The 25199-nt window shown below is 45.8% G+C and overlaps 1 protein-coding gene across 1 annotated transcript in view; it reads left to right on the plus strand.

Annotated features, from left to right (window-relative positions):
- Window positions 1–7616: 7616 nt before the first annotated feature.
- The window catches only part of FKBP1B (FKBP prolyl isomerase 1B), a 48491-nt gene continuing 30908 nt past the window's right edge, over window positions 7617–25199 (plus strand). The window contains exons 1-2 of the mRNA XM_075414930.1: window positions 7617–7765; window positions 10381–10428. Of these exons, the coding sequence (XP_075271045.1) occupies window positions 7657–7765; window positions 10381–10428 (157 nt within the window). The 5' untranslated portion in view covers window positions 7617–7656. The remainder of the gene's footprint in view (window positions 7766–10380; window positions 10429–25199) is intronic.

Genomic DNA, 25199 nt, shown 5'->3' on the forward strand with positions numbered 1-25199 from the left:
CCCTCTCTGTCTCAGACCACTATTTTGTGACTTAATACTCCCATCTGTATATGCCAGTCTCTTCTGCTTGCTTTATAAAGCAATCAAGAAGTTTTAGATGGTGTTCTTAAAAAGGAATATTTCCTGAGCTTGAGCTGTGTCTGCGTGGAATAGAATCTTAAGGAAAGTGACAGAAACTCCAGTACTTATGTTATTAAAATTAGACTAGGCAGAAGAGTATGAAATGTTCTTTAGGAAACATTCCTGTCTTGGCAAAGAGAGGGAATGAATGATCTAATAGGTCTTTCCATCTGTAAGTCAACATTCAGCTCCCAAAATGTGCCACTCTTTTTCTTTCATAGGCATTAAATGTATTTGTTTTTGAAGATATCTCTTATTAGTACCTTCTTTTTTACTTATGATACCTCTTATGATGAGGTAAATTTATACTTTTGAAGTGATATTTTTATCATTTGCACCAAGCAAATCAGGTCACTTGGGAACTTCTTGCATGGCTAAGTGGTAAATAGAACACTCATTTGAAAGTGACTTGAAGAAGAACAAATATATACATTAGCAGATACATTTCTATCCCAGCTTGATAATTTGTAAAGGTCACTTAAGCTCTGTCTGCACTGGGAAAATAATTTGTTATTGTAATGTAACTCAGGACAGTATGAGCTGTAGGTAGCCCTGTATTGAAACTGGTTAGCTGACAGTGTAGACAGAGTCAAACACTTTGGAACATCTATTTTGGAAAGTGCTCTGGAAAGCAAATTTCATATAATATATCAAAATTCATTGCTTCTGAATTGTGGATTCATATCCATTCAAGCAGTTAAGCTGTGGTTGAGAACATTGATTGAGAAAGTTTGTGGGATCTCGCTCTGAATCTGATTTTGCTTCATGTACGGGGTGTGTATGATGATAACACTTCTGATGCCCAGGTTACATGGTTACTTTTGCTGTTGCTGTATTTTGAAACCCTTGTAACAAGTCACCTTTGACTTGGTCTTCCCTAGAAATGATCTGGCTAGTGAGATTTAGCAGGATCTCCCTTCCTCTGTCCCCACAATACAGACAAATGTACTGGTGAATGTGTTCTAACACAAACCTAATCATGAAAATGAAACAGTAGTAATGTTGCAGTGCTATCCACCTGCTTTTTTAAATAGATCACCTTTAAACTGTCTGGCGAGGCTGAGCTGTAGTGGATGATGATTTTAATCCACAGCCCTTAAGGTAGTTTAAGCGTTTGGTGGAATTGTACGGAACGCCCTGTGATGTCTACATTTTTACTGAAAGGCTGCAACGGTTCTGTTTTGGCCTTCTGTTAGGTCTCAGATAAGGCCTTCACTTAGCAGAAAAAATAAAAATACTGTCCTACTTCACTAGTAGGAAGGATTAGAAATGTTTCCACTTGAGGGTCAGTTTAAACCTAAACACCTGTTCTCTGGGATTCAGCCACCTTGAGTCCGTAGGTGCAAAACCTGGAACGGCTGACTCAGCCTTGCCTTTCTGAAAGAGAGCTGAAGGGCAAAGGCTGGGTCAGCCCCGCTGAGGAGCTGAATACTGGAAAGATTAGTGTTTGTGTATGTCCTAGAGGTGAATGCAAAAACCTGAGATTTTTAGGGATTGTTGTCGATCTGTTGACACTTATCTAGAGTTAAAGCTGTCCGTGGAGTATCATGCAAAAAACCCCCCAACATTTTGCAGTCTTTCTGGGCTGTCCTACTGGAAGCTGTCCTGGTATGTGTACAACCCGCCTCTCTGCCTGCTGATCTTTTAGTTGTAGCTTCAGATCGTTTTGGTCGGGAGGTTCTAGAAACTCATTAAATAGTGTTGTAATTGCACATGCAGAATGAAGGAAAACAAATACAGCCTTAATTTTCTGAATCTATTACCCAGCTCCCTTTATTCATTTATCTGGAGGATTGAGAATGCCAGTTAATTTCTTTTCCACAGTCACATTTTCCAATATCATTGAAAGTCTAATCAGAAGTTTGTAGCTAATATTTGCGGTTTGTTTGGTTTTCTCCTGTTTTTTGAACTGCTTCCAATATGCCTTGCCAGTGACATTTCTTCACCAAGCAGAATAAATACCAAAACTATAGGCAAAAGAGTTTTACTGGAGAAAGCAGCAAATGTGTTGCACTGTAAGTACAAAGTTTCTCAAAGTCCTTCTGTAACTTCCATGGCAAGGAAATGACAGAGCTGGAATAATTAGTTTAGATGTGACTCCAGTTCTGTTTTGCTCAGTTTGAAAGACAGACTTACCTACATTTTTCAATCCATTTTTTGCTATGAAAGATTGGATGGAAGAGAAAATTTAATCTCTTGGGCTGTCTGCTCACGGTATTGTTATTATTGGAAATTTTATTTGTGACACCACACTGCATGACACTGAGTTTAGGCTCTGGGCCCCGAGGTGTCACCTTTACTTATAATAAAAGAGAACCTCTGCCCCTGAGTTGTTCGCAATCTAACTAGACAAAGCAGAATGATCATTCTCATTATAGAAGTGAAATACTGAGGCACCGAGCAATTCAGAGCATCTCTTCAGTTCAGCAAGCTGGCTTCAAAACGGTAGGCAGTGAAGCAGTATCAGTGCAGCAATCTGCATGCGTGCTAATTAGCCTGGATGGATGCTGCAAATTCATATTTATATTGCATCTAAGATGCTAGCTAGCTTGTACATATACTGTTGTGCAGCGCCCCATAGATGTATTAGCCACTTTGGAGCATTATCATTGCAGACAGAACCAAAGTGATTTAGGGTCATGCAGTCAATTTCAGACCTGTGGTTAGCCTCACTACCGCTTCTTTATTTCCTTCTCGTCTTCATTCTACAGGAAAAACATGACAGATTCATAAAGCAATTTAGGGGAAGGGATCTTTGCAGGCCAGATGGTCCAACTGCTTGCTTGAAACAGGGCTGATGTTAAAGTTTGATCAAGTTCCTCAAGTCTTTGTTTGGTAACTCATCTTGTGAAGACTTTTTTCACTATATTTAGTCAGAGTTTGCCTTGCTGTGACTTGCGTCCGTTGCCTCTTGTCCTTTTGTTGAGCATCTCTGAGAAGAGTCTGGCACCATCCATTAGGTAGTTGTAGACAGCAGCTGAGATCCTTCCTTAGCTTTGTCTTCTGCAGGCTGAACTAACCTAGCTCTCTCACCCTCTCCACATTCGCCAGCCACTAATCACATTGGACTGGTTGGACTTGCTCCAGTCTGTCAGTGTCTTGTCCTGGGGAGACAGAAGCTTGTGAGAGCATGAGTCCGTCTGAAGACATTAATCTAAACCCACTTTTTTTTTGGAAGTGGTAAATTGCATTAATCTCTTTGGGAAGTGAGCTCCATTAGTTAGGTCCTGGTCTTGTGGAATTTTTGCCCCCATTCCTGAGTGTAAGCTACCAATTTCACGGCTCTAGCAGCTGGTGGTGAATATCCTGATGAGCTGGAGCTCTGCCCTCTGCATACCTGAGGTGACCTTGTCTGTAAAAGGCTTTGAAGATCAGGATGAAGACCTTTGTAATGACTCACATGTAAACGCTGCGACAGAAAATAAGTGAATATGCGAGTTGGGAAGAGCTCGGTGAGGCAGAAGAGAGTGCCAGAGGGAGGTGGCAGCTTTCAAGTCAGTTTTAGTGCTACTGAAAAATTCTGGCTGCAGTTCTGCACTCATAGCTATAGCTGCAAGAGGAAACTACGGGTACAGATGTGGATGATGAGTTCCAAGAGGAAGAGGAGGATTCAGAATAATTGCTTCAGGGGGAAGCTTTATTCTGTTTGGGGGCATTTGGAACAAGCATCAGTTGGGAGGAGGAGACTGTGCTGTAGACCTGTGGTAACCAGCAGCGGTGAGCAAGACAGCCCTCCTATGACAGGCACGTGGAGATTTTTGGTGTGTTTTGATCCATTCATCAAATGGCCGTCAGTGCGGGTGCGCTCTCAGAATTGCCCTGGGCACGTGCTTTGAGGGAAATCGCTGATTCTGGCCTGACTCTCGGGTTTTTTTATCAAGGCTAGTGATGCACAGGAACCTTCGCAGTGACATGAGCTGCTGAGCTGTGCAGGCTGGTGTTTATTTTGGTTGGGTTTCTTCCAGTGTGATGCTGGTTTTGCATGTCCTGTACACTTTTGGATTAAAATTACTTGATGGTGCATGTTGGTTCAGTGCAGGGAAAGGTCGGTATTTGTAAAATATTTTTAGTCTGCTTTCACTATTTGTTCATAGAACAGGGTCTCGATTTCAAAGTAATGCTGAGTTCTTCTCCATGGATGCTGATGAGGGAAATGTGTATTGTCTGGGTTTTTTGGTGGCCTCCACGAATTTATACGTTTGCAGAATTTGTGCTTTCTGCTTATGGGCAATTTAGTGCGCTGGCCTTCCAGGGGTGTTTTTCATGTGCATATGGAATCTGTTACACATGATTTGTAGATTTAAAAAACAGTGAAGAATGGGATTTCACATATAAGAACTATGAATTAAAGTATGAACGAAACTAAAACACCCTAAAAATCTGAAAATTGTTTGTCTTCTTAAAAGTGGAAATACATAAATAGTTTGTAAACAGTGCAGGCTTTAGGGGTTTTAACTAAAGAAAATGAGATGTTCAGCTGCTAAACTTTGAGGTTTGGGGTTTCTGCAAAAACTCATAATGACTGCGATCAACTTGTCCTCTTTGTGACCACCAAGGAATCTTGGACATTGGAGTCATGTGGTTCCATCATAACATTCGGGAAGGAGGGTTCAGAGAACACCCTGCTTCTCCGGGCCGCTGTTTTTGTTGCCAGGATGGAAAGATGTGCTGTGGGAAGGGCTTGTGGTAAACCTCTGTTCAGGAAGGTGAGTTCTACAGAGCCTTGAAAGCTGGGACTAATGGATTTCATCCTTAATACAGACATGCTGGATCCCAGAGCAGGAGGAGGTGGATGTTGTGCAATAGCTTTCAAATAGCATTCTTTAAAACATCAGTCTCCTGGTCTGCTTTGATAGTTTGCTTTTAGCAATTTCCCTCTTAGCCTCTTTGTCCCCTTTGCCTCTGCTCCAAATCTCTGCCAGTCCTAAACCACTTTCCCTTGTATTTCAGAGGTTTTCCTGAAGATACAGGACATTCCTTGTTTCAGTCTTCTCCTCCAAGATCTTCATGTGCTGTGCAGTATTAACAGCAGTGTCTTTGAGGACCTCGATGCCTCGGGTGAATACAGTAAGGTGAAAAATAACAACATTATTTGTTGTTCCATATCTGTGGTGACAATGTTCTTAAAAAACATTCACCCAACAATTTTGAGATACCCTCTACAGATCCTTTCTTCTGTCTTGGAACTTGGTCTCACCTTTCTTTCCATGTGCTTGGCAATACGAGTGTAGGGGATCTCATGCCTGGGAGAAGCTAAATGTCTGCACTTAGGGACCCAGCACAGGTCAAGAGGCCATGGGATAGGATGCTTATAAATGGAGTAAATTTAGACCTGGATCACTGCTTGGTCCCTCCTAGTCCCTTCTTGTGGCTTCTGCATTTTGCTGTTGGTGGGTTTTGCTTTCTTGTTATGGTTTTAAGTCTGCCTGCGGATGCTGGGATCTGTGTTTAAGGCCTTTTATTTGTGATGGCACTTGGAGAAGATATTCTGTGGTCCCTTCTGAGCTTTATCTATTATGGGATTGAGTCCGATCTCCTCCTGTCTCAAGGCGTGACTCGGGAGCAGCTGTTCTTCCACTATCACGGGGAGATGTGTAGCCCTGATCAGAGGAAGCATGTACTTACAAAGGCTAAAGGAAACCCAGCAAAGTCTGAATTGCTTTTGTTCATCCATTACGCCTCCTGATGTTCCCATTGCCTGAGAGGACACAGACATCTGCCTGGAGCCTGGATGAAAGCAGCTCTTGCTTGCAAAGTCAAGCGCCCTGCTAGCACACGGTGTGCCTAGAATGTCACTGTGTAACTCCCCTTGCAGCTGAGCCTTGGCTGTGCCGTCCTTGCTGCTCTGTGATGACTCTGAGGCACATCTGGAATTTGCAGTGTTTTGTGTTTTCTTAATCCCTCTCTGCCACTTATCTCCTGCTTGCCATTTTCCTGTTTCTCAAATGCATTTTTAGTGTCCTTCTACTGATCAGAAATCAAATTACATTCTGAGATTGGCACTGAAAAAAATCCCTCTTCAGTGTTTGCACTTTACAGACCTGTTCTGATCAGCTGAAGTGCCTGCTGATTCTACACATGCTGTGTGCAGACACAGAACTAACTGGGGTGGGAGCCGGGCTGGAGGAACCCCCATCCAGTCCTCATAACCGCTTCCGAACTCGGGTGAACTTGTGCTTTTTCCTCACTTGCCCACTTTTTGGGGACCTTCATCCAGCCAGCCCCAGTATTTTATTTCAGAGTATCCAACTCACAATAAAACATAAGTGCAGCAAAGCTCGCGGGTAACAGATAAAAACCCCGAACTAGGAACCTTGACAGGCTGGAGAGGTGGGCCCGCGTGAACCACATGAAGTTCAACAAGGCCAAGTGCAGGGTCCTGCATGTGGGTCGGGGCAACCCCAAACACAAGTACAGGCTGGGCGGAGAGTGGCTTGAGAGCAGCCCTGAGGAGAAGGACTTGGGGGTACTGGTGGATGAGAAGCTCAACATGAGCTGGCCATTTGCGTTTGCAGCCCAGAAAGCCAACCGTACCCCAGGCTGCATCAAGAGAAGGTGGCCAGCAGGTCGAGGGAGGGGATTCTGCCCCTTTACTCCGCTCTCGTGAGACCCCACCTGGAGTACTGCATCCAGCTCTGGAGCCCCCAACATAAGAAGGACATGGATATGTTGGAGTGGGTCCAGAGCAGGGCCACGAAGATGATCCGAGGGCTGGAGCACCTCTGCTACGAGGACAGGCTGAGGGAGTTGGGGCTGTTCAGCCTGGAGAAGAGAAGGCTCAGGGGTGACCTTAGAGCAGCCTTCCAGAGCCTGAAGGGGCCGACGGGAAGGATGGAGAGGGACTTTTCACAAGGGTGGGTAGTGATAGGACAAGGGGGAACGGCTCTAAACTAAAAGAGGGCAGATTTAGATTAGATATTAGGAAGAAATTCTTCCCCATGAGGGTGGTGAGGCCCTGGCCCAGGTTGCCCAGAGAAGCTGTGGCTGTCCCCTCCCTGGCAGTGTTCAAGGCCAGGTTGGATGGAGCTCTGAGCAACCTGGTCTGGTGGAAGATGTCCCCACCCATGGCAGGGGGTTGGAACCGGATGATCTTTAAGGTCCCTTCCGACCCAAACCATTCCATGATTCTATGAAAAGCGATGGCGGAGAAGTGCGCGTTGGGGTCAGATGGATACAGCTCTTTCAGCTGGAAAAGGGATGGTTTTGAGCTTCCATTTTCATTTCTTTAATCCGGAACACGCCGAACTGCAAACAGGACTGTTCCCAGCGGCAGCCGTGCGGGGGGGGACGGCGGCGAGCCCCCGGGGAAGCGCCCGCCGCTGCGCCGAGCCCTGCCCGCGGGAGGGCAGGCGGCCCCCCAGGGCCCGGGCGCGGTGCGGGAGGGCGCGCAGCCCCGCCGCCACCGCCTGGCTCCCCACAGCCGCTCCGGGCGGGGGCGGGCAGCGCCGTCCCTCCCGTCCCCGCCCCCGCCGCGCATTGGCTGCGGGCGGCTGACGGGCAGCCGGGGAGGCCGCTGTCAGCCGGCCGCGGCGGGGCATGCCTGCACTGGGGGTCCGGCCGCGCCGCGGGGTGCTGAGCCGAGCCGAGCCGAGCCAAGCCGGGGCCGCCATGGGGGTGGAGATCGAGACCATCTCTCCGGGAGACGGTACGGGGGGGGGGGGGGGGGATCGAGGCGCCCGGCTCCCAGCGGCGCCCCGACCCGTGGGGAGCCGCCGTGCCCGCCGCCGGGCGGAGGAGGGAGCGCGGGGAGGCGGCGGGGCGCGGGAGGGGAGGAAGGAAGGGAAGGCAGGCACGGCCGCCCCCGCCGGGCGGGAGAGGGGGTCCCAGGCGGGGGGCGGTGAGGGGGCCGGGGCTCGCTCTGCGGCAGCTGCGCAACCCCGGGCGGGGGGGGGGGGGGGGACGGCCCTGCCACAAACTTTGCCCGGTTCCTGGCGCAGCGCGGCCGGGGCCGCCGGGACCTGGTGCCGGCACCCCCGGGCCGGCCCCCCCCCTGCCGCGCTGAGGTGCCGGGCGCGGGCTGCGCCCTCCGAGGTCGGGCTGCGGGGTTTTCCTGACCTGCAGCCGTACCTGTCCGCGTAACAGGGCGGATTCACCGCTGGCCGACACACAGCCCGAAATTATTTGTTCGAGTCGGTCTCGGCTTAACTTTCCCGGCCCGGCGTCCGTGCTGCGTGCGTGCTGTGAGACCGGCTGCTCCCCCCGAGCTGCGGGGATCGGGTCCTCCCCTGGGCTGCACCGGTGCGGGAGCTCAGCGCCCGTCGGGGTGTCGGAGCCTCAGAATCACAGAATCACGGAATGGTCGGGGTTGGAAGGGACCTCTGTGGGTCATCTAGTCCAACCCCCCTGCCGAAGCAGGGTCACCTACAGCAGGCTGCACAGGACCTTGTCCAGGCGGGTCTTGAATATCTCCAGAGAAGGAGACTCCACAGCCTCCCTGGGCAGCCTGTGCCAGGGCTCCGTCAGCCTCGCTGGGCTGAGGGCGGAGAGCAGGGCGCGACTGAGCTCCGAAGCACGGTGACGAGGTGATTAAGTAATGGCCAGGCTGTGTGTGTGAGCAGCGAGCTGTTCCAGATACGGTGATACGGGTTAGCTCTCCTGGCTGCGAGTCAGCATCAAAACCAGCTGAGTCTAAATACTGTCTTAAAACCACATTAGACAGTGGTCTGGAGAGCCTCTGCTTTCAGTTCAGCTTTGATGTGAATTTATGGAGCTTGGTGGACTTTGCTGGTGTTCTGCTCACACAGCAGAAGAAGTGTCAGTAAGGTCTGACAGCCCTTTTCTCAGGTCTCTATATAATGGTGCATCATTTGAGCAATACCTGTTTTACCAAGGGTAGGATTCACCTCAGAATCACAGAATGAATCATATCTCACGTCACTTTTCTCAGGTTGGATGGCTGGTCTAAAGCAGTCTTGTAGGTTTTTTCTGTCGGCATCTCCAGAGAGTAATTCCAGAGAGTAGTCCATCTTGCCTCTCGCTGGATGGGCTGGATTTCTCTCAGAGCACTGCTGATTCTCGGCTGTCAGTAGGGGAAGCCCAGGAGACTGGCGTATGATTATTGCCTGTGTTTTAGACGGCTAAAGTCAAACGAGGTGAATCCCGCTTTGGTGTTACAGTGGTGCCCTGACTGGATGCCTGCTGTGCCGCGCTCGGTGCAGCCCGCAGCTGGAGATACTGCAGCCCAGTACGAGCTGCTGAACAGGGCTGTTCGGATGCCGCTTGGAAGCACCATCTTCTCGATTTCATGTTATAAATCTCGGTTCATCGTGTTGGTCTGTCCTCCTGCCATTTACTTCTCGTGGTGGTTATGGCTTGTAAGCCCTAAGTACGTAGCTTATGTGTTACTTGATGTTTTATACCCTGTGATGCACCCTGTAGTGCCTAAGTTACCGTGTTAAATCAGACTAAAGAGGCTAGAAAGCCAACTAAGATACGAGCCTCAGTTTCTGTCCGAATCCACAGTTTCTAGCTTTCTGGAAAGGATGTTCCTTAATAATTGGTCTCATTCATACTTTTAAGCTCTTCTGAGAAGCCCTCCCCTGGCCAACATTACTTGAGAAATTGAGATTAGCTGTTTTAATATGCCATTGGCACCCAAATGAGCCTGGAAAATCTTTCTCTGGTTTTAGTGCCTTTGGCAGTACCTAGAACAGGTAAAATGGAAATGGTAATTTCATTTTCCAGTGGCAAGAAAATAATTTAAGCCTTCTTTTCCTTTCAGTAGGAGGCTATTACAAGAACTCAGTGTATCGCTGCTTTACTGTTGCCCAATGCTACAAAATTAAACTGCCTTTGTATGTGAAAATTTTTTAAATCTCTTCTTGGCTAATTAAAGACATGGTTGCTAGAGCTGTCTTGAGTGGAAGGCATTAGAAATGTGGATACAAATGGATTTTTTCACAATGTCAAACTAAGACTTTATTTGAAAAATTGTAACAAAAAAATTCTGAAAATTTTAAGGTTATAATCATGGAGTTTTGACAGTTCTTTTGCACTTGCAGAATGTATATGCATATATAATGCCCACATATGTAGGGAAAATTACGTAAAGAAAAGATTATTTGGTCTAACAACTAAATAGGAGCCAAGCTGGGGCCTTCTACCTTAAACCATACCCATTCCTGTCTTGCGTGTTGGTGATTTGATAAAGTGTAGTCATTACAAATCTCAGTCTGGCATTTTCTTCCTAAAAGATAAACCTGCCTAGCTGCACAGATTAATCAGAGAAAATAAAAGAATAACCTTTTATAATTTTAACAGGACGGACGTTTCCGAAGAAGGGTCAGACATGTGTGGTGCACTACACAGGTAAGGCACGTTCTGAATATTCTCTCAATACCAACCACCTTGCGTTCAACAGTGATTTGCCATTTCCAGTGTGTTTGTTGTATTTTTGATTTGCCAAGTGCAGCGTTCAGCAGTGAGGGGTTAACAGGTGAAGCTGCACACCTGATTCTGTAAGCCCTTACACTGCTAGCGAAATCAGGCGTGAAACAGTGAAAATGCTGCGTTCATATTTTTCCAGCCTCTGATCCCGATACAGATAATTAATGATTGCATATATCTTAGAAGCGTGTGTCTGAGTATTGGCAGTAAAATTCGTTCCTGACTGAAGAGATCAATACGAGGTCTATTTAACACTTGCTTTATGGACTTGTAGGAACCTTAAGTGATGAGTTGGTTAATGGAGCTGTTTATGCTGCACCTCTGCGCAGAGGGAAAATGTCCTGTAAATCAGTTTGTAACATCGTATTCTGCATATAGTTATGTAAATTGTCAAAAGAACTCCAAGATCTCTGCAGTCCGAGTCCCCAGCTGGGACGTTCACATCAAGAGCTGCCATTTTGTGTGGTCTTTTTCTTAAGAAGGCAAAACGTGGGTGATGTGGGGGATTGACGGCTGCTGATCTGGGCCTAGATCTGCGAGGCAATGTTTTCCTCCAGCATTCAGTGTTACGGGAAAGTTCTTGCTGGTAACTGTTGCTTGCTTTCAGTTTTGTCCTTGCTTCTGTAGCTTACAGCTGAAGCAAGGTGGGAACATTTTCCAGTAAATATAGCTAATGAAGTAAAGCTATTTGTATTTTCAAGAAGCTTTTTGGTATAGTTTCAGTCATATCACTCTTCAGAACGTTATACAGCAGTTAGGGTGCTGGCTTGGGATGTAGGATGTCTGGGTTTAAGCTCCCGTACATTTGTATATTCAGAGTATTTTGATCTGATGAGGATTTCGAGGTTGAATTTGAAGTTAAACGCATGGATCTCCCATGCCAATCTCAGCTCTTAGAGACATTCCGCTGTAACTTAGATCTGAAAATAGATGTTTCGAAACTATTTTTGTGAAGATGCTAAAAGATACGTTTCTGTTCAGGTCCAAACTTCAGAAGTTTTTATGAAATAAAATTGTCACCTCCCACCTCCCGTTAGTTCAAGATAAATCTAAATGTCAGAACTGAAATAGGCAAAAAAAATTGAGGCCGGTGGCTCCCACAAAGCACAGTTTTGCTGGCTAACTTCAGAGAGAGTGTGAATGGTAAAGGTGGAAAGATAACGAGATGCTGCATACTCTGATATTAGATACCATCTTAGATGAGGCTATCAGAAGCTGACTTTGACATAAAAGACTTTATGAAAACTCGTTAAATCAATCTTCAGCGTAAATGGTCCTTCCTCTCTATGTCTTGCTATTGGTGCTATGCAACCTCCCTAACTCCCAGGTTAGAACAGATATCAGAAAAAGCTCATCGTCTCAGTTCCAGTGCTGTTGCAATGTCTAAGCAGTCTTTGGTGGTAGTATTTTTAAAGGGAGCTCACAGTTAGTGGATAAAGTGGTTTTTCCAGTGGTCTGTAAAGCATTTGGGAAAGACGACATATAAATGTCAAGTTTTAGTTTAAAACTGTTTTATCTGAATACAGTATAACTTCTTTTTATACCGATGTGATTCCGGATGTGTCTAGGATTAATCTTGAAATTATCTCTGTCTTATTTATATGATCTTCTTAGGCCTCACTGTACGTAACGCTTATCCTCACCACACTCCTGTGAGTCCTGTTTTAGGAGGCGGGTAGCTAAGTTACAGGGGTGTCTGCAGCGATATCCAGAACATTTCTCTGGTCACCTAACCTATAATGGGAGACACCTAGGTGCAAGGAAATGATCCAGAAATCCCACTTTCCAGAGCTGCTTAATATTGGGAGTGTGTAAAGCTCGCAAGCTGTCTCTGTGTTCCGCCCGCGTGTCCCTCTGGAGCCCGGCACAGCTGCCCGTAGGGAGGCATTGTAGTCTGGAAAGCAAGGGAACCGTGCGCTGACTGGACTCCACCACGATCTAAACATCGTTCAGATTCTCAGAACAGCCTGACCTCACTGGAGTGCTCTGAGCACAGCTCTGAGCCCAGCATCAGGCACAGCAGAGATGGCCGCCTTCAGTCAAAAACACGGCCTGTGGGAGCCTGCTTTATGTATAGTAACCAAACAGTTGTTTCAGATGTGGCAAACCTGTGCTCCGTTGTCTGCTTCGACAGGAGGGGGTCACAGGTGTATTTGCCACATCCTTAATTGCAACCAGTATGTGTCTGGGGAGGAGAAAGCTGAAATTGCCTGCTCCCTCCAGTTTAGCCTGGGACATTCAGCAGTGAAGAATGCAAGAGCCATGGGCAAGAAAAGGAGCAGGCAAGAGCGTGAGTAATTGGTTTAGGCACTCATGCAGGAGTGTTGAAGTCTTGTATTCCAGTCCCTCTCTTCAGGGGTGAATTTTGTACTTTTGTGTTTTTTAAGCCAATAATTTTCCCATATGGTGGTGCCGAGTCTTGACAGCTTGGTAGGCCGTGGAAGTTCTTGCAGTGGCCCTTCTGCTCTCATATCAATGCACACACTATGTAGCAATACAGCTCCTTAGCACAAACGTGGTTGGTTCCATGATTGCCTGAAGGGCTAGGGCTTTTGTGCATCCATAGAAAAACCATTGCCTGTCCACTAATTATTTATGTCTCAAGAGTTTCCAGCGAGGAGGAGGAGACTAGATGGGGCTCGCTTCTGCCAGAGTGAATTTTTCAGGAGATTCAAACGAGGAGTGGGCAATGGGCTCTATTTTGTCTTACTTTGCCATCTTGCCTTCCCTCTCCAGGAGTCTCACAGATGTGCATTTACCGTGTGATGGGGAGTGATGGCACTACAGAAGTGAAAGGCCTGTAACTTGCTTCTGAAGCAGCTTTGGGAAAAAAGGTTTTTAGGAGCAAGCTGTCTGCATGGCTTGTCCTGGCAGTGCATGCAGAAAAAGACCAGAGAGGACCACAGACTGATACCCTAGATATCTGGCAGAACTTCAGTCGTGTCTGCTCATCCTCTAGGATCTGGTGACTCACGCATAGCCAAGGCAGGAATTCGGCAGGGTAGTTTCTCATCTGATGACCCTACATGTTCCAGAGAAGTGGGAAGTGAGAACTGGAATCTCCTCAAGATGAAGGAGAACTGTGATGGAGTTTTACACTTCTGCTGTCAGCGCTCCAGCTATTGGGCTGTTGCATGTGGCAGCTTTGCCTCTTTCTCTCCTTGTTCAACTAGATGCATAATCTCAGGAGCAGACTTTGTGGTCTGATTCCCAAATGCATTGTGATGCCTTAATGGACAGACCTAAATTCCAGTGGCAGCAGGAGTTAAGGTACAGCCTCACTAGAGAACTGCTTAGAAGGAACCTCCTAGTTTAAACAAATCGTGAGGCTTTTTGTTTGTTTATTTGTTTGTTTTTTTCCCCAAGGAGTGTTCTTGGATGCTTTACAATTAGAGCAGGATTTTTGGATCATGCTTCAGAATCACCTAACTCATAGAATCGTAGAAGAGTTTGAGTTGGAAGGAACCGTTAAAGGTCATCTAGTCCAACCCCCTGCAATGGGCAGGGACGTCTTCAGCTAGATTGGGTTGCTCAGAGCCCCGTCCAACCTGACCTTGAATGTTTCCAGAGATGAGGCATCTACCACCTCTCTGGGCAACCTGTCCCAGTGTTTCACCACCTTCATTGTAAAGAATTTCTTCCTTATATCCAGTCTAAATCTACCCACTTTCAGTTTAAAGCCATTACCTTGTCCTATCACTACATGCCCTTGTAAGAAGTCCCTCTCCAGCTTTCCCATAAGCCCGCTTTCCATATTGAAAGGCCATAGTAAGGTCTCCCTGGAGCCTTCTCTTCTCCAGACTGAACAGCCCCAGCTCCCCCAGCCTTTCCTCCCAGCAGAGGGGTTCCAGCCCTCGGATCATTGCTGGGGCCTCCTCTGGCCCTGCTCCCACAGCTCCAGGTCTGTCCTGTGCTGAGGGCTCCAGAGCTGGACACAGGACTCGGGAGGATGGGGCCAAGCTCTTTTCAGTGGTGCCCAGCGACAGGACAAGGGGCAATGGGCACAAACTGAAGCACAGGAAGTTCCGCCTGAACATGAGGAAGAACTTCTTCACTCTGAGGGTGACGGAGCACTGGAACAGGCTGCCCAGGGAGGTGGTGGAGTGTCCTTCTCTGGAGATATTCAAGACCCGCCTGGACAAGGTCCTCTACAACCTACTGTAGGTGACCCTGCTTCGGCGGGAGGGTTGGACTAGATGACCCACAGAGGTCCCTTCCAACCCCTACCATTCTGTGATTCTGTGATTCTGTGACTCCGGGGGTGTCTCACCAGGGCAGAGCAGAGGGGCAGAATCCCCTCCCTCACCCTGCTGCCCACGCTGCTGGGGATGCAGCCCGGGGTGCGGTTGGCTTTCTGGGCTGCAAGCACGTATTGCCAGGTCATGTTGAGTTTCTTGTCCACCAGTACCCCCAAGCTTTTCTCGGCAGGGCTGCCTTCAATCCCTTCATCCCCTAGCCTGTGGTGATGGTATGGGTTCGCCTGACCCAGATGCAGGACCTTGCGCTTGGGCTTGTTGAACCTCATGAGGTTCTGACGGGCCCACTTCTCGAGCTTGTCCAGGTCCCTCTGGGTGGCATCCTGTCCCTCAGGCATGGCGACCGCACCACTCAGCCCTTTCTAATCGCCCTTTCTGATGACATAAGACACCTTAGTGCCTAACTTTGGTAGTGTTAATCACTTGCTAATTTTTCAGCTTTGCACAGCCTGAGTTAAGTGCGCAAATAAACGCTCCAGATCATTGCAGAAGATTGGATAGGAGGACTGTGAGCTATCACAAGAAACCAAGTCCCTATCTTAGTGTATGATGGAAGACTCTGGTCAAATTTCCATATGTTGTATCTTTGGTAAAAAATATAACAAGCATAATAATTTTTTCTTATCATCCAGCATCTGTGTTGTGTCTCAAAATTTACCTGACACAATATTAGAGTAATGGGGTAATAGATAAGGTAGTGCATTGGCACCAAAATGTATTTCCAGCAGCAATGGTTTGTGTCATGTTTTTGTCAGAGATTTCATTGAGCAAGCTTCTGAAAGCCTTTGGCAATCTGCTCACTCCTTCTGTTTTCCATCTGCAAAATGATAGTTGTACTTTGTCTGCCTTGTGTAGATAGATTGCAAGCAATTTGGGATATGAACTGCCTCCTTCCTCACGCCTAAAGTAATGGTGTTCTAATCTTGATTGGGTCTTCAGGTTACATTGTAGTACTGATGGTAATGCAGGTAAACAAATTACAGTGTCCTTAGTCCTGGAGCATGTCAGCCAAATTGAGGCATTTTCCACATTTTTGTTTCCAGTGTTTTATACTTGTTGACTGGCAACATGAATTAGCAGTGCAGAATTTTCAGAGACTCATGAAGGTGATACAAAAAGTGACTTTCAGTTAGAAATGCCCCTAAACAAAACTTCTGTTGAGGCTGGAGTGCTCTGTCTGGAGACTGTGGGGTAAAACCTGTGCTCCGGGCAGCTGAGTCCCATTCCTGGCCCTCCCGCTGGGTGATGGTGTGCCCTCAAACACGCTGTGTGTATACTGGTCCCAAATCTGCTCTTAATAGCACCAGGACAGCTTTTTTCTCCAGGGCATTTGGGGCTGGCATTCTTTTGTGTTGTCCCGTGTAGCTTGTGGCAGAGCTGAATTCTTAACCTCTTCATCTTTCTCCTTGACCACCTGTAAATCTGTGATAATAATACAATCAGCCTTTTTAAGGAACTATCATGGTCAGTATTTGTAGTGTGCTGGAACAGACTTGTTTGAGTGAGACTATAAAGCCACAGTAGGTCATTAATTACTTACTAAACTGGACTTCTGTTGGAGAAGATTTTCCATGGACTTTTTAGGCCAGGGCACTGGCCACACAATTGCACTAAATACATTTTGAATGTATCTAGTATTTTGAATAGAATAGAATAGAATAAACAGAATATTTGGGTTGGAAGGGACCTGTGATGATCACCTAGTCCAACTGCCTGACCACTTCAGGCTGACCAAAAGTTAAAGCGTGTTATTAAGGGCATTGTCCAAATGCCCCTTAAACGCTGACAGGCTTGGGGCATCGACCACTTCTCCAGGAAGCCTGTGCCAGTGTCTGGCCACCCTCTCGGTAAAGAAAGGCTGCCTGATGTCCAGTTTGAACCTCCCCCGCTGCAGCTTTGAGCCATTCCCACGCATCCCATCACTGGATCCCAGGGAGAAGAGCTCACCACCTCCCTCTCCACTTCAATATTTCAATACTGAGAAGCTGATTTTTTTTTTAATGCTTAAAGTGAAATTCCCTGTTGAAATAAATGAATACTACTCCATTTATTTCAGCTGAATTGTACAAATTCAGTGCGTTTTAGGAGGCAGGCCTTTATTTAAAGCAGAACAAATGATTAATTGTTCTTTTCCTAGTGATCTGAGGACAAACTTATATCATCTTCTTTTCCCGTATATTACCAAAATTACTTTATATTGTTTCTTTAGCTTTGGCAGTCATGTAGTGTTGAGAGTTGTGGTTGTGTCTGTGAAGTTGAAAGCCTTTTGGTTTTTTGTTTACCTTTTCTTTTTACAACAAAAGCATACTGCATAGCTGCAGATTGGCAATAATTTATAGAATATACTTGATTTATCATGATTAAAATAAGTATTTTACATTTAATACAATACAAATATAATTCAATTCCTTTGAAATAACTCTTGCCAAAAAGAACAGATCAGCCTATTTTTCTTGGCTCAAAATCAACCCAGTCTTAAGCGTATGTTGTAATAGCCAGAGATTTGTCTGTGCTGACATACTCTCAAAAAGACTAACATAAATTCAGAATAACTTTGCAGAGTGTCGTGTATTTGTCTATGAGCCTCAATGTCTGCATGACTGGATGTACCTTAGCTTTGTGTGAGAGCACTTTGTGCCAGGTGCGCACAGCAGTAAGGTATTTCTCTGGTCCCGCTTTCAGAAATATCGGTGCCACTTCAGTGGGAGCTGTGCATGTGTATCTGAGAGGAAAACTGAACTACGCAAAGGGTTGAATCAAAATTCTTTGTCTCCACGAAGCTGTCTAGCTGGGTTTGGAAGAGGATAGTGAACACCGCAATTAGAGTTATCATTAATAAGAACTGTATTGTAACCAACATTATAATTGAGCCTGGAATTACAGCCAGCTAAATCTTGCTTACCTAGAAAGAACTTAATTGTTTTATTGAGCATGTTCCCAAGACATATTATACCAGGAGAGTGTGATGTCTGCCCATCTTTTGGGGCCTGCCAACTTTCTACATTTTTTTACGTGAAGTAATCTCTTCAAATTGCCCTGGTTTGAAAGGATGAAAGCCTTTTACCTCTGCAGAGATCTTGGTGGCAGCCAAGCACTTACAAGCATCCTTTTTCTTTGGTGAATCGTAACTGCAAAAAGTAGTTTTGACTCCTCAGTGAAGAACATGGACTTTTGCTGCTGAGAAACAATTTTCAAGTCTTAAAACTCTCTCAGTAAAAGGAGTAAAATTGTCATCTTTGCTTGTTTAATGTAGATCAGTTACCTCTGGAGATATTTTAGTGGCGACTTCAGCCTGATAGTGATCAGAGTCCAGAAGCAAAAGTTTGAGGAGAAGGGATTTCTCCTACGCATTTTGCTACCAGCTTAGTGACTGATTTCAGGTATATTACTTGCTCTTTCATTTTTTAAAACTGACAGAAAAGGGGGCTGTGCCTCTCAAAATTGTCATGAAATTAATGTTTGAGACTCGCTGTAAGAAGAGGCCATTGACATGAACAAATGATTTGATGAATGAAAAAGGTTCAGCGATTTGTAAGAAAAAAGGTAGCAGCTTCAGCGGCTGAGTTACTTTACATTGAACATACCAGATTGTTGTCTGATGGAAAAGGATCAGTGTAATAAACTGTAGCCTCGAGTTTCCCAGTTGCTCCTCCTTTGCACTGAATGCTGCGTTGCTGTGTGCTATGCCCATCGCTTTCACTGAAATTACTCGTGGTATTAGATGCTTTTTAGTATGGGTACGTGAGATGGAAAAGGAGCTTGAAATTATCCAGCAGCATTCTTATTGGCAACCTCAGCTGAGAAGCGATGGTTTGACTGAGAATTGGAAGTCTTTCCCCTTAAAGGTGACCAGTGTGGCACTGGAGTGTTGTTTGGACAGCTGCTGATAGTCTTTGTGCAAAGGAAGGAAAGACTTCAGGATCACCTGTAAACACTGTCTTATAGTCATTTAGGAAACCAGATGAGTTTGTTTCTTGCAGAGTAAAGAAGATATTATAAAGAGATTTCTTCAATATAACGTACGCAGGCACTTTCTCCCCTAACAGACTTCTCTGTCAGCATGAAACATACTGAATGATTTGGTGACTGCTGGCTTCAGCTCTGGAGCTCCTGCTAACCTCTGCGGGGTTTCCTTTCACGGACGGATTGGAGCATCGTGCTCCCTTCCTATTGCGCATAGAAATGAAACTGCTAGCAAATAATTAAACCTCCTACTCCTACCTCACCAAAGCCTTGAAGAAGTGGATTTCAAAATATTAAAAAAAGTTCACAAAGCGGATTATGTAAAGTACCAGAGAACTAATAGCCTCAGTTCATCAAGTTTCTGAAAGCTCAGAACTGATCCAAAACAGTGCCATCTTTTAGAAAATTACATTGCTGTTTTCAAACAAAATATTTTTGCTAGGTCCTTTTTGCACTTGTTTTTGATGATCCCCGTGAGCCACTCTGCCTACTTACAGCTCCTACGTATATATTTTCTAATAATTTATGCCCCCAAAAATCAAAGAATTGCTGAAACAACTGTTGGAACTGGGGCTGCCTAGTGCGGCAAATAGTATTCGTTAGTGTAAAATGTACAAATGGTTACTGCATCAGCTAAATGAGAAACTCTGTCAGCTGGCACCAGTGGTAGGTTTGTCTGCCTTTATTGACAAAATAGAACTGACATGACTGTATTTACCTAATTAAGAAGTCTAAATTGAGAGTTTAGTTACCTAAGGCTACCTAAATAGTTATCCTTTGGATACACCTCTCTCTGTATTGATTAGATGAAGAGCTTAATATGGTTCCTAAGTCAGGCAGCTCATCTAGGCAGGGTTTGTGGAAGGGGTAATATTATCTTAATTAGACACCATGCAGTGTCGTCTCTCTGCGGTGGACACACGCAGCCACATTTCAGGTGTATCACTCGAGCAGTTGCTGTGTGGGCAGGGATCTCTGCAGGCTTGTGGTCTTGGGAGATCGGTGGGTTGGTCCTAGTGCTGCAGTGATGTGCGTGGGAGATCGCTGGGGAAGACCATTGCCAAGGAGCTCGTGCAGTGCCTGTCTTTTGGCGCTGGTGAGCGACTGAACAGTGAGTTCTGCTGAGTCTTGCTGAACCCGTGCGAGGGGGCTTTATATCAAAAGCAACGTCTCTCAATTGAGACGGTTTATTTAGCTTTAGTTACTCAAGGGCATTGTAAATCATAATTTTTTTTCACAAGACTGCTGGCTGCAGAATTTTGTACTCCCTTGCATATCACTCAGTGCGAGGGATCTTAGGTGTTGTAGATGTGGTGTCATCAGGCAGAGCCGGTGGATCTGGCAGTGTTCAAGGTCAGGTTGGATGGAGCTCTGAGCAGCCTGGTCTCGTGGAAGGTGTCCCTGCTCATGGCAGCGGGGTTGGAACAGGATGATCTGTGAGGTCCCTTCCAACCCAGACCATTCCATGATTCTATGATCTTTGTGGCTGGGACAGCAGCCGATCCGTGCAGTCAGGCAGCGTAGTCCTTTATCTCCCATTCAGCATCCTGGGTCTTCCAAAACTCAGCATTGTAGCAGTGGTTGTGAGGCACGTTTGATTTGTAGCTCTCCCTCTGTCTCTGCTTATGGTACCCCAAGTCTGGTTTCCCCTTCCAGATCTTTTCCATTTAGTCCTGCATAGTTATTTGTTGTTAGCTGTCTCTTGCTGCTCTAAATCACTTTCTTTGGACATTTAATGATGTGACTACCTTGATTTAGCAAGATTGTCTTCTTTATTTTGTTCTTGGTGAGAAATTGAAGACTTTTGGTTTCGTAAGAGTGATTTCCTCCTGGACAGAGGATAAGACCTGACACTTAATTAGTTCATTTTCCAATCTGTGATTGCTACAAACAGTACACTCCTTGACGCATTGACTCTGTCTAGTTTTAAATGACCAGAGTGATAATGCTATGTTGATACTTCCAAACCCATTGAAGTTGCTGCTGTTGCAGCATTAAAAGTAGTAGCTTTCTGCTGAAATTCTTTAACCTGCGTTAGAAAAAACCCAAAGCCAAACCACAAAACAAGCAAGTGGTTGTTTGGAGATTACACTATAATACTATATAGGGATTGTAGTTATGGGAACTTGTATTTTTGTTCTCCTCTGTGGATAGATTTCTGTTTATGCTATAAGCAGGGATTTCCAGGAAGAGAGGAGGGCCTCGTACTCTGGGTGGTGAAAGCTAACCATTTCTAGGGCACATAAAATAAAATAAAATAGAAGATGAGTCACACAGTGAACAAGTTCCTGAGGCATAGCCATGAAGTGCTGCCGTTTCCAGACTGGAATGTACAATTTTCAGCCTGAAGAATTAAAGTAAATTTTGTTGTTGTGAAGGTGGTAATTTTGGTGGAAAAGCCTTTCCCACAAATTTTACGTTGAAGGTTGAGGATCTGAGACTGAATCCATAGGCCAGCTGCCAACTCTGTATCATAGAATCACAGAATGGTTTGGGTTGGAAGGGACCTTTAAAGTTAATCTCTTTCCACCCCCCCTGCCAGGGACAGGGACACCTTCCACTAGATCAGGTTGCTCCAAGCTCTGTCCAGCCAGACCTTGGAACAGTTATGATAATGGGGCATCCACAGCTTCTCTGGGCAACCTGTTTCAGTGTCTCACCACCCTCATTGTAAAGAATTTCTCCTTATGTGCAATCTAATCTTACAGTTTAAAACCCTTGCCTCTTGTCCTGTCACTACAGGCCTTGCTAAAATGTTGCTCTCCATCTTTCTTATAAGCCCCCTTTAAGTATTGAAAAGCTGCTATAAGGTCTCCCTGGAGACTTCTCTTCTCCAGGCTGAAAAGGCCCAACTCTCTCAGCCTTTCCTCACAGCAGAGGGGTTCCAGCCCTTGGATCATTTTTGTGGCCTCCTCTGGCCCCGTTCCAACAGCTCCAGGTCTGTCCTGTGCTGAGGGCTCCAGAGCTGGACGCAGTACTCCATCCAGGTGGGGGGTCTCATGAGAGCAGAGCAGAGGGGAATAATCGCCTCCCTCGACCTCCTGGCCATGCTTCTTTTTATGCAACCCAGAGTACAATTGGCTTTTTGGGCTGCAAGCACACATTGTCAGCTCATGTCCAATTTTTGATCCATCAGTATCCCCAAGTCCTTCTCGGCAGGGCTGCTCTCAATTCATTCGTCTCCCAGTCTTTTGATATTGGGGATTGCCTTGACCCAGGTGCAGGACCTTGCACTTGGCATTGTTGAACTTCATGGAGTTCGCATGAGTCCACTCCTCAAGCCTGTCAAGGTCCCTCTGGATGGCATCCCTTCCCTCAAGAGAATCAACTGCAACACTGCAGACTTGCTGAGGGTGCACTGAATCCACTGTCTATGTCATTAATAATGATACTCAACAGTACCGGTTCCAATATGCACCATGAGGGACACCACTTGTTACAGATCTCCGTTTGGTCATTGAGCCGTTGACTGCAACTCTTTGAATGTGGCCATCTGGATTCAGCCAATTCCTTATCCACCAAACAGTCCATCCATCGAATCCATACCTCTCCAATTTAGCGACCAGGATATTGTGAGGGACCGTGTCAAAGGCCTTCCAGAAGTCAAGACAGATGACATCAGTTGCTCTTCCTTTTTCCACCCATGCAGTCCTTCCATTGTAGAAGGCCATCAGGTTAGTCATGTTGGTCTGAGCTAAAGTATTGTATATTAACCGAAATTTGTGGCAGTGTTTAAAGTTGTGAATCTGAATTCTGCAGCTCTGGCTTATCTTCAGTTGTGATCTGGATTAGTCTTAGGTGGTTTCTGCCCGTTTTCATTGTAAGGCAAAATTATTTTTTTCTTATTAGGAAGTTATTCTGTCTGACCCTGCTGTAACCCTTTCTTGTCTTTCTTGCTTGAAAATGATACTACGTGACGGTCACCATACTAAACACGTGCAGCCACATTAGGAACATCCAACCATAGTCTGCAGTACCTTGGTACCTGACCACTATCCTCACACACTTAAATTACAGAGTAAAAGCAGAATCACATGTAATCTTCATTCATTCAGATACTGTTCACCTTTTTTTCTGGAAGAAAGTGGAGCAGTAATCACAAAGACTGACTTCAGCCACGGGAGAGAAGTCTTCTTTGATGACATCTGTCATTCATGGAGAGGAGCCATCTCTTCTGCAGTGCCATGCTGAAACACCTGACCTTGGCTTGGGCTTTAGATCACTCTCTGGAAGCGTCTCTCTCCACTGACGAGAGCAGGAGATGCTCGTGTGTCACGCTGCCTGTGTGACCAGCTCCCACACCCTCTGTGTCCCACAGCGGCCAGCTGGCAACAGCTCTGGAAAAGCTACGGCTGTGTCTGTCCCACCCTGCCTGGAGTGCACAGTCAGCCCCATCCATACCTTCCATTTTATGCTCTGTTTTGAATTTTCTCCTGCTGTCACTTGCACCTTGTCTTCAGTTGAATTAATAGCAGGGACAGGTTCAGAGCTCTTCGCTCGGTCAGTCAGCAGCGCTTCTGCACAGCACAGCTGAGGGCTATCATCTGATGTAGGCTGAGCTCACTTGGTCGTATTCTGCCTTTTCCTGGCTGGAACTCAAAAGTTGTGACCTTTTATATCTGAACACTGTGGACTTCCAGAGCCTGTAACTATAAGAAGAGGTGTTGAAAGGGCATTGGACCAGGATGGAAATGCCTCATTAAAAAATGGTCCTTACAAGTGCCATTAAGACTTGCTCTGTGTGAAGCCATTCATACAGCTCATCTCCTCTTCAACATTTACTCAGATTCCTGGCTGGGAGTGCAGGAGTTTTAAACGCTTACGAGTCCAATGCAAATGCAGGGCTGATACAGTCATGAAGACCTGCCATCGTTAATACCCTGTGGGCAACTTAAAAAGTTGAATCTGATTAAAGTGCTGCACCCTTCATTCAGAAATCCCCTTGGAAAAGGAAAAGCATTGTTTACTCCCCTTTAAAAGACAGGGAAGTTCAGAAGGTGAGTGATTTCTCCAGGGAACACAGCAAGCCTCTGATAAAGCTGGGGATAGAAATTCACGTGCCTTTAAAGTCCTTATCTATTATATTTACCACTAGGCTGTATCAGCTCTCTGGAAGAGCTGTTTCTTTTTTCCAGAGCTCCGAAGTGTTTGAGAACAAACTGTTTAAATTAAGATGAATGGTGGAAAATCACAAAATGCTGTAGTTTGTATTAGGTTTTCTGTGAGTCTTTAACCAATCTTGATCTGATTGGTTAGATAAGCATTGTAAACAGATGAAGGGCTCAATTCTTCCTTGTTGTAAAGAATAGCAGGGGATTTAATTGTAAAGATGCACTTTATTTCAATAAGGTAACTAAAGCTCGCAACACATTGATTCACTGAAACTGCAGAGCCATTCCTGAAGTGCTTTCCTGAAACTTGCTGTCATGGCACATCCAAAACTCCTCTTCAGATGCAGAAGTTTCTAAAACCTTTGGGAAAATGATATCGGACAAAGCAGGCTGGACCTGAGAGAGCTCGTAGCTATAAACGCGGGCACCCGAGGTGATGGAGAGCTGACTAATGGTTTGCCCTGCAGAAGAAGAGCGATGAAATCTTGGGCTGGGATTTTTCCCTGCACGAACGTGGGAAGAAATATTGACTGACTGCAAAATTCCTCCATACAGTAATGGAGTTATACAACCTGTAATCTTTCTGTTATTCAGTCTGTCACCGTAGGACTGGCCTGTTTGCAGACTACAAAGCGTTTAAATGATGACAGCTGTATTAGGCAGTAAGGGATGTGGTTAGCCATTGTGTTTATAGAGGGCAGCGAGATAAGGAGAGCTCCCGTTAGATGTTGGACACCTCTGTGTGTTTTGTGGACAAGTAGCTGTGTTGAAAAAGTGGGGGGGACTAGGGCAAGAGTTATCTTGGCTCTTCTTTTTCCCTTGAGAAGCTGATGTACAATACAGGCCAAGAGGGTGTCAGCTGATAAAAGCCAGGCAAATGTGAAGTGTTCTCTGAATTTGCTGTCACGGAGCCTGCCATCCGAGAGAAACCGGACGTTGTCCGGCAGCGCTGTCAATGAGTGAATGGTGATCCCCAGCGTGCCCTTCCAGTGCACCCTGCTCGCACTCCCTTTACTACGTGTAGGAGCACGCTTCTTCCTTCAATTTTTCTTCAATACTTCAACAAGTTGTAATAGACTCTTAGCAAAATTTTCTAGTCTGTTTGTTTAGTCACATGCGAGTTTTATTACAGTTTTCAGTGTTATTCATCATGGAGCTTCTAAGCACGTTTGAGCAGGACATGAAAGGATGAGATGTCTTTTCTGATTGCATCCTCAGAGGATGAAGCAGTGAAGAGTTTTGACACGTACAAAAGAACACGTGAGCGCAGCCCGCATTTGAACAAGTTGCTTGTTCTGTGGCAGAACTTCCTTTTTGCAGGCACCAAAGGTGCTACGACGTGAATAGGTAGGGCTGAAACAGC

The sequence above is a fragment of the Opisthocomus hoazin genome, chromosome 2 (genome assembly GCF_030867145.1).
Source record: "Opisthocomus hoazin isolate bOpiHoa1 chromosome 2, bOpiHoa1.hap1, whole genome shotgun sequence".
Taxonomy (NCBI): domain Eukaryota; kingdom Metazoa; phylum Chordata; class Aves; order Opisthocomiformes; family Opisthocomidae; genus Opisthocomus; species Opisthocomus hoazin.